Below are 9884 nucleotides of genomic sequence, written 5' to 3' on the forward strand. Positions count from 1 at the left end.
TATGTCCTTCTATGCCTTAATCCTTGCCTTATCCCCTATCCCGGCAAGAAATCACTGTGATGACATTCTCGTTTGTTCTTGCTGAACTATTAGGTATACTTTTGGAATAACTAATATAATTTTCAGGTATATTTATATTAACTATCTTCATAATTCTTAAGTTTTTTACACTTTCAAAAGTAAATAGACTAACGTAGATTGCAATTAATATATGATATTAAGTTACATGAGGGAAAAAATATTTTGCCCACCCATCTCAAAAAGTCACGAGCCGCCACTGGTTAGACTGAAGTTTGACACAATTATTAATATCTAATAACACAAACAGATACAATTTGAGATCATCTGTATAAAGAAGGGCCTTACAAGTCAGGTTCCGGACAATGTCATTAATAAAGACTAAAAATAATAGCGGACCGAGAACCTATCCTTGAGGAATCCCAGAGGTGGCATTTATATCTATTGATCGGAAACCACGATACTCCACTGCCAATTTCCTTTGAGAGAGGTATGAGGCGAAAAAGTTAACAAGTGGTTTAGTTAAGCCTAAATTAGATCATTTTGAGAATAGAATACCATGGGTCTAGCGGATCAAATGCTTTTGAGAAATCAGTATAGATTACATCTACCTGACCACTGCCATCTAATTTATTGCTAGTTGCGATATATTGCGTCAGACACATCAAATTAGTAACTGTTGATCAACCAGGTTAAACGACGTGCTGTTACGTTGCAGGCATTTATTTTAAATACATGTTGACCATTTCCTTCCATCATTATATTGACGTGTAAAACTGTACCTACATGAATTACAACGAAAAATCTTTGAGCCGTTTCAATAAAGAACTTACATTTAATACGTTTTTGTAGATAGCGTTTGTTGAAATAATACAATTTTTAAGTTAACGTAGATAGTCATATTTAGTATGCCATCTACATAGAAGGAACTGAGGAACCTAAAAATAATTTACTATGATTTGTCTTGGTCACTTCTTCCATTTTTTTCCCAGAGCTCCATAATTAACCGTCCCTCAGATATAGCGACGTCTTTTCATATTTGGACGCTCAGTACATAATAACTACTCTAATACCTTTTACTAATCAACTAATCTGTAAAGCAATCTAACATTATCAAATCGGTTCTATATTATTTCATATAATTCTGCTCTACACACAGACTCTACACGACGTTAACTTGAGTGCATTCGGAACGCATCCATCTATCACACTATTTTCATTGTTTTGACGTTTCACAGTTTGACAGTTTGGCAAAAACAAATCGTATATCCATATGGAATAATATTTTCTTTTTTTTACAAGAGGTAATTCTAATTGTAATTGAAAGTAGAATTATTCTTTATAATTGAAACATACCTGGAACCCTTAAACAAGAAGATAAATTAGCAGATAACCTGACAATGGCAGACTGGGAAGAAGTTAAACGTTTAGCAGCTGATTTTCAGAAGGTTCAGTTAAGCTCAACAACACAAAGGTATGTTTCTTACGCTCTGCACCCTTGTATAATGCATATAATTTATTATTGTTTTGTAGGTTGTCTGAAAGGAATTGTATTGAAATAGTGTCATGGCTCATCGACCACAAAATGATAGATTTAATCTTTACAAGTGACGGAAAAGAGTACCTGACGCCCTCACAATTGATAAATGATATACGAGGAGAGCTGTATGACAATGGAGGACGTATAAATTTAGTAGAACTGTCGAAATCATTAGGAGTTGATCTAGGCCATGTTAATGCTCATATTAACGACGTAGTGAAAGGACAAAAAGATATACAGTCGATATTAGGTCAATTGATCGATAGCTCATACATAACAAGAATTGCAGGAGAAATTAATGAAAAATTATCTCAGCAGGGTCAAATAAATGTCAGTGATTTAACAATACAGTATGATCTTCCCGCAGATTTTCTGCAGCAACAAGTTTTAGAAAAAAATTTAGGGAAATTGATCTTTGGAAAGCAAGATCAGAATGACCCGAGAATATTTTTCACTGAGTCGTTTATCGCTAGAAGTAAGGCAAAAATTAGGGGAGCATTAGGTGGTTTAACTAGACCCACACCAGTTGCGTCAATTCTAAATCAGGTTGATATGAGCGAAAAATTATTCTTTTCACTTTTTGAACAAACTGATGCTTATGGCTCGCTCACAGGTAGAATGGCAGGAGCTCAATATATTCCTAATGTTTATGCCAGGTCGCAAGTAAGTAAATTTTAAATATAACTTTTAAAGCTTTTTACAATGGTATAGAATGATGCAGCCTCAGTTTATGTATTTTACAGTACACTCTAATTTTGACATCCTAAATAGGAATCTGAAGTTTGTTTGAGGTTGAAGTTAAATACTGCTATCTAAAAGATTGCAATATGCTTCTATTTCTTGTCAATAAGAATTTGAACATAAACTTATGTAACTCAACCTAATCTAACCCAACCTAACTTAGGTTAACTTTTTATCTAACATAATTTTTTGTAAGTTACTGAATCATTAGAAAGCTTTGTTTTCACAGGTTAGTTTAAACTTCATGCTTTGGCAAACAAAATTCAGCTTTAATAAACTATATAACCTTCGTAGATTAATTGTTAGCTACATTGTATTGAGATAAAGTGCTTTCAAAAACTGTGATTAAATTGTCTCATCTATTATCAATGGCCCTTATGTAGGAAAACGATTTTAAGATTAAGTTCAGATATTCAAAATTATTACTGATTTTCTGACATGTCCGTGACAATCCGTAATGTTACAATTTTCTGGAAAACAGTATGTGACAGTCACAAAATAATTTTAGAGTCGAGTTTAGGAAATCAAAATTAGTTTTTTTTTGTATAAAAAAAGTATGGAAGTTTGAAGCTGCATCATTCCCATATAAAAATATAATAAAAACCATTTTATTGTAACTTTTAGAGTGAATGGGTCAACAACTTCTATAAACAAAATGGTTATTTGGAATTTGATGCCTTGACCCGTTTAGGGATATCAGATTACAAGACTTATATTAAAAAACAACTGTCTAGTGAAGAAATCCTTTTGCTGAATTCATGTGTTATTTCTAAGAACATACTGGAACGTGTAGAAGCAGACATCGACGAATGTATCTCAAGTAAATCGTATGTTGACCTTCAAAGCAACCTACCTTCAGTTTTTAATGAAAAAGATGTACAAGCAATACTAAACTCTGTTTTAACAGGACAGAAACAACAGCAAACAATTGTTATTGATAGTTTTATTATTAGTAAATCGTTTATAGATAATTTATCTAAAACTTGTGATGAACTAGTGAAGGAAAAAACCAAAAATATTGTTGAATCTGGTAAATACCAGCAATATCAGATAAGTCTGCAGGCTTCGCAGGCTAAGGTACAGAAATTTGAGGATGTGGAAGAGAAGGTGGACAAACGGGAAGAACGCAGGAAGAAGGCAGCTGGTGGAAAGAGTGGTGGTGGCACCCAAGGTAGAGAAACAAAAACTAAGTCGACTAAGAAACAAAGTAAACTACTTAGTAGAAATTCTGAAGAGGACACTGAAATTGTAGAAAGGAAGGCATCGTTAGAAATTGTCAGTGCCGATGACGTTAAAGGTATTATACAGGATAGTTTAGAAGAAGAAGGTTTGGACGATCTGATTGAACCTCTCACGCAATACTTATTGCCCAAATTAAACGAGCAGGGATTAGAAATTGCAGCTAATATTTATGCTACAACGGTAGCTGACAGGACTGCTAACCGAAGGCAGACCCACAATGAACTACAAAATAAATTAAACGCTTTGATTGGAGATGTCCGGTTATTCGAAAAGGGAATTAAACTCTTACCTAATGATTTACAAACCCTATTAGTAAAATATTTACTAAAAACTTTGTGTACGGACATTGTAACGGAAATACTAAATTATGTGGCAGCAGAACAGAATTCAAGTCTTGTTACGGATAGCTTTAACAACGACCAGAGGCTTAAATTTGTTAATGACTTACCTGCGGAGTTTAAAGTTCCGCTGTTGCCACTAGTGAAAAGTTTAACAGGTCAGAATATTGATGATTTTATGACTGCTGTAGAGGAAGGCCTAAGCGCCTGCAGTATGATTATTAAAAAGATTGACAAGAAGAAGGATCGTACAATTGTTTTGAACCATAAGCATCAACTGCTGGAACAGTTGAATAAATGCGAGGATTTGGCATTGGTGCTGCATCTTGCCACTTTGGTGATTTTCACTACTGCCACTCAGTGTATGCTTCATGCCAGCGGCAGGCATGTTTCTGGATTGTTGTCGTTTCTGAAACAATATTTGGCTGAAGATCAGCATGCAGAATTTACCTCCTATCATGGTAAAAACATTTTTTTTATACGTAACTGTAACTGAGATTAAAACTGTTTTAAACAATTTTGAAAGGTTTGGAAACAGATTTATGCTACTAATTCAAATTGATTTTTAAAATATTTCTAAATTCTTGATGGTCTAAAGGTGGTCTGAAGTACATTCTGATAATGAAGAGGACAATTCTTTAAATTTTTTTGGGGGAAAAAGTTCTTATGAAATTGTGTCGTAAATTTTTGTGTAATATCTCATATTTCAATAATGTTTGATGCTGACTAATGAAACTTAATGGTAAAAATTCGTTAAATGCACATCATGCAAAAAGTACTTGATGAAATGATATGGAAATGTAGGCACCAGGTAGCCCATAGTCTTTCAGTGCACTATTTTTTCATTTTTTCACTGCATATCCTATCCTCAGGGGACAAATGAATTTGGTTTACCTGTATAATTTATCAAATACTGTCGGGGTTGCGAAGATACTAGAAGATACTGTACTGTATTAAATTTTGATACCATTGAGTATTTTGAAAATTCGATGAGTACTTACATTCAATTTCTAGTTATTGTATTGTGGTGCTAGGGTATTTTTTTGTGCTTTCAACTGTTTTTGAGATATTAACTGTTGAAAATTACTTTACTTTATTTCGCAGTCTTAATGTATAAAAAACGAATTAAATTAGAAAAGTGTCTATTCATTCTTTTTTCTTCAAATTGATTGTATCTAAAGTTAATTTGAAGAATGTATCAAACATAAGAATTGTCAAATTTCACTTAAATATTGAATACATCAATATGTAAAAATGAATATTCGATCTTAATTCAATGCAAAAAAATAAAAAGTAAATAAAATTAAAATATTTTTCAAAATTTTCCAAAATTTTTTAGATTTTCGGATACACTCAAGGTAGTAAATAGTAAATACAAGGTAATATTTACATATTTTTATTATAGCCGTTTTACATTGACAATTTATTGATCAATTAATTCATGAAGTCGCTTCATCAAGAAATTGGAAAAGTGTAAAGCACCAAATCTGCTGTCAAATAACTTCATGAATTTATTCATCAAGTTCTTGACGAATTAGAGCATGTTCTAATTTTCGTCAATTTCTTCGTGAAGTTCGGAAGTACCAACCCAACAGATTTCCAGCCTCAGATCAGTAATGAGGTTATGTTATTAGAATATGTAAATAATTGTGTGATTAGATCCATTACCCAGAAATTTGATTTGTGAAAGAGGTCACCTAAATAACAATTCCAATTGTTTAAGTATATTTGTTATTAAGTCGCTCGGTTTTCAATTTGAATCTATATGCTTAANACACACAAACAGCACACAAATAAAACACTAAAAACACTTTTGCTACGGAGCACAAGAAATATGATTTCACTCACAAACTCTCAAATAATAGCGCGGAACACACATATAGCCCGAAAGAAATAAAATTGCACTTATAACAGTTATAACCTCACAAATAACGAAACGAAACTGACCACGCCAGGCCGGCACGTGCGCCGCCGCAAAAAACACAAGACACAAGTCATATGAGGGAGAACGAAGGGAGTAATAAATGTATTGTTGTCCTGCCGCCCAATGTGCGAAGGAGATGCCTTTGTTTTTCATTTTGTCCTTCATAAATATATAACTGTTAATCCATAATGCATAAAGAAATTATTCAATTTTCAAAACCCCCTATAAAATGTGTTGCACTGATTCCCTTGACAGGCAATGATTTATTACTTTGCATCGAATACGATCGTACTTATAGAATCATCATTTTCACATATAGGTACTGTATTTCCTACCTGGATACTTTCATACCTGTTGACTGTTTACATTCTACTCTGATTACTTGTCTTTATATTGTAACAGTATCAAATTTTATATTAAGCGATGAAAGGAGATTTACACCGGAAATCAGAAAAATTGCTATTTTCTTATAATATACAAAAAATCATTAAGTAAAAGTGAAAAATGTTCGTAACCACATAAATTTGTGCTTAGGGATTCTTAATCTGTGTAATTCCATTCAAATTACGTTAGTTTTAATAAAGTTCCAGAGGCTAAATACATTTTGCCGTAAACTTAAAATTCTTACAATTTTTTAAATAACTACATGGGTCGTATTTCGTAATTAGATCCATTACCCAGAAATTTGATTTGTGAAAGAGGTCACCTAAATAACAAATCCAATTGTTTAAGTATATTTGTTATTAAGTCGCTCGGTTTTCAATTTGAATCTATATGCTTAATTTTTTAATCGATCTTTTATTTGAAAAAAATAAATTTACCATTCCATTGAAAAGTTTTGAGTTCCTACTTGAAAATGGGCACAATTATTAATTTAATACCCTATAATTATGCTATGCAATAGTTTATAATGTAGAGCGCCGGGCGCTCAACATTTTATTCAAAAAATAGGTTCTCAGCGCTAGGCCGAGCTTCGCAGGTGCGGAATGCATACCTGGTTTATTGAATTTTTTCCGGCCAAACCGTAGGTCGGACAAAGAAAGTACAAAGTATCTTTTTTGGAAAAACCTTCCCCTACAAGGTGGTACTCTTTATTTTTCTCCATCTTAGACCAAAATATTAAAGAATTTTTAAAATCAAAATGTGTCCAAATTTTTTTGGACTAGGAAATCGATAGACCAATTAATTTTTTCTTATATTAATCTGCATAATTTGAAGTACTTATAAAGAAAAATCAGCCATATTGCTAGTTACTTATTTCTGCGGCCTCCACCTAGACTATATTTGATAATAATATGTTTCTACCTTAAATGATATTTGACATTTGTCTCCATATTGATTGAATTGTTTTTATCACATATGTGACAATCTTGTTGGGACGCTCAAATTAATTCGTTATTAATATTTTATATATTTTTCTCATAAAATTTTCGCAAAAATTGAGACGAAAATCAAATTACATATTATATATTGTTAGATTTAGAAAAGTATTATGTCAAACAGATTTAAAAAGAATTATCAGCTCATAAAAAAACATTGACATGTATTTTGCCTGAAAAAACTAATAATTAATGCTCATTTGTAGTATTTGAGGATCCATTAATGATAATCTTTTGTTTTTAAAAATAGAAACAAAACTGGCAGTCTTAGTGTGCGGTGTTTTTTAAAAGACAGGGTGTCTTTTAAAAAACATACACACAAAAAATAGTTATATAACATTACTTAAGTAGTTATTTTCATGAAAAATGCATTACTCTAAGTATATTTATCACCCTCCACTTATAGAAAACAATTAATAATTTATTTGAAAAAATAATCAATTTCTGTTTTCATTTTTTTAAATTTTAAATGTAATTATTTATTTATGACATTCTTTCAGTATAGCAGAAATCCCTAATTAAATAAAAAAAGGAATTTTTTGTTGCAAATAGAGTTTTAAATACAATGGGATCATTAAAAATTTTAAAAAAATATTGACTTCGACATTTTGATTGTGACCCTTTCTAATATTTAATATCTGTAGGAATCAGCTTGTATACTCTGATACCAAATATGTAGGTATGCTAAATAAATAACTCCATTTATAGACAAACTAGTCGGTAATAATTAACTTGAACTTAAAATAAAAAATCATAATGTATTGAAATAGTTAAATAATGTTGCAAAAATCTCCTATAGTTTCTAATACCTCTATAATAATATATAATAAATTTATTTATTTCTGCTTTTTAAGAATTGCCTTTTCAAGTGACTTTTTTTAAAAACAGAATTATTTATATATTTATATTATTAATAAATATTAAATTATATAAAAAACACAAAAATTTAGAGAAAGTGAAATTTTATAATGACACTATCTAATAGATAGATGATGTTCATATATGTATAGATATTTAATAGACCCTAAGAATGCACTTTCGGGAATAATCACTTCCGTAAAATTGCACATTCCAAATCAGTTTTTTTAACTGAAAAACGAAAAAAAACATTCTCTACCTCTTGGCCTGGCCTGTAGAAATGTTTATTTTTTATTATTACACATTATAGTACAAATTATCCAAATTGGTATGGGAGGTATAGAAAATGTCCAATTAATATATTTCGGAACAAATGCTAATAAAATTTTCAAAAGGTTGAAATTTAAAAAATAATTCAGCGTACTACTGCACTTTTGAAGAGGTCCCCTTTATAACTTTTAATTAATAATAATTTCAGAAAATGTCTTGAATTAAGTTAAATTTATAGCTTTAAAGTAGGAAAGCTAATAATAAACAATGTATAATTTAAAAATATTTTTTTTTAGATTTTGTTACCCTAATGTTAAGTGCAGGATCAGAAGCCGAAAATGCAAAGGAAAAGCTAAAGGAAAAGATGGCCACAATAAAAAGCATAGCAAATGATTTTAAGAAGCCTGGAGCAGAGAAGTCATAATATTTGGGATTAATAATTGGTACTCTTTTTATTTGAAGTATATCCTGTACAAAATTTCGCCATAGTCACATAACTGTTTATGTGCTAGCAATTTTTATAAAGAATCAATCTTGGCTAATACAAATGATGTCAGTTAGGAGTAACGGTGAAAGATGTAAATGTATATAACTTGTTTGTATATATTTTACAAAGTAGTTTTTTTGTTTTATAAATATAGGAGCTTCTAATTTAAGTTTAGTTTTACCTGGCTAAGTGTAAATAATGATTTTACTTATATTAATAAATATTCGAGTAATTTATAATTGTGGTTTTATATATTTTTTTTGTATGCTAACCAATAGTTAAGTTGAAAAAGTGAATGAGACCTTCATCATTTTTGAATTTTGCAGTATCGATACTGTTAATTTCAAAATTTTGAATTTTTAACTGACTCGTGGAACCCCCAGATAGGTTGTGGGGAACCCCAGGGTTCCGCGGAACACAGTTTGAATACCGCTGCTCTAGAGATTGGAAAAAAGGTGATTTGCGGGATTGTTTAAGGAAAAATCGATTCAAGAACAAAAAGGCTTTATTGTACTTGTTTTTAGGTAGGTTAAAAAATATTAATAATTGTTGATTAGTGAACATAAAAAAAAGTATTGAAAAAAGACGAAAAATTTTGCATTAAATTGTTAATAACAATGAAGATCGTTAATCAGTCAAAAAAAGCCTATGATGTTCTCTGAAGTATGTTATTGTGAACCTCTACAAAATTTCAATTTGATTCGTTGAAAACTTTTTGTGTTATGTTTCCGGCTTGTTAAAAAAATTGGTTTCTCGAAAAATGCTTTTAAAGTTTTAGTTACCATTCAGCATTATAAATTCTTCTATACTGATATTTTCTTCTTCTTTTCGGCTTGATCTGAGACTAAATCTGGCCTCTATAATAAATTTGGGCAGCATCTAGGAGCTTAATTTGGATCTTCACCACAATATTGTAAATACCTGGGTGGATGGGGTGCAAGAACTGAGATCTAGACTGAAAGTAATGTGCTCGCAAAATTTTAACAGTTTCAAATTATTAAATTGGATTTATTGTTACAATATGTATGTATAACAAACGGGTATTTGATTATTGGTTTGCAGAGGCTTTATACAATGCAAAATGATA

The 9884-nt window shown here is 30.8% G+C and overlaps 1 protein-coding gene across 1 annotated transcript; it reads left to right on the top strand.

Moving 5' to 3' along the window:
* The first annotated feature begins 1255 nt into the window (after positions 1-1255).
* LOC108906669 (E3 UFM1-protein ligase 1 homolog) lies at positions 1256-9033 on the top strand. The gene is made up of 4 exons (XM_018709986.1): positions 1256-1492; positions 1552-2221; positions 2924-4340; positions 8607-9033. Exons 1-4 carry the CDS (start codon positions 1419-1421, stop codon positions 8732-8734), a joined length of 2289 nt encoding a protein of 762 aa, XP_018565502.1. The 5' UTR covers positions 1256-1418; the 3' UTR covers positions 8735-9033.
* The last annotated feature ends 851 nt before the right edge of the window (positions 9034-9884 follow it).

Source organism: Anoplophora glabripennis, unplaced genomic scaffold, assembly GCF_000390285.2.
Source record: "Anoplophora glabripennis isolate ALB-LARVAE unplaced genomic scaffold, Agla_2.0 scaffold185, whole genome shotgun sequence".
Taxonomy (NCBI): domain Eukaryota; kingdom Metazoa; phylum Arthropoda; class Insecta; order Coleoptera; family Cerambycidae; genus Anoplophora; species Anoplophora glabripennis.

Coding starts and splice junctions, on each gene's coding strand:
- LOC108906669 (XM_018709986.1), top strand. CDS start 1,419: ATGGCAGACTGGGAAGAAGTTAAACGTTTAGCAGCTGATTTTCAGAAG. Junction 1,493..1,551: donor TTAAGCTCAACAACACAAAG/GTATGTTTCTTA, acceptor ATTGTTTTGTAG/GTTGTCTGAAAGGAATTGTA. Junction 2,222..2,923: donor ATGTTTATGCCAGGTCGCAA/GTAAGTAAATTT, acceptor TGTAACTTTTAG/AGTGAATGGGTCAACAACTT.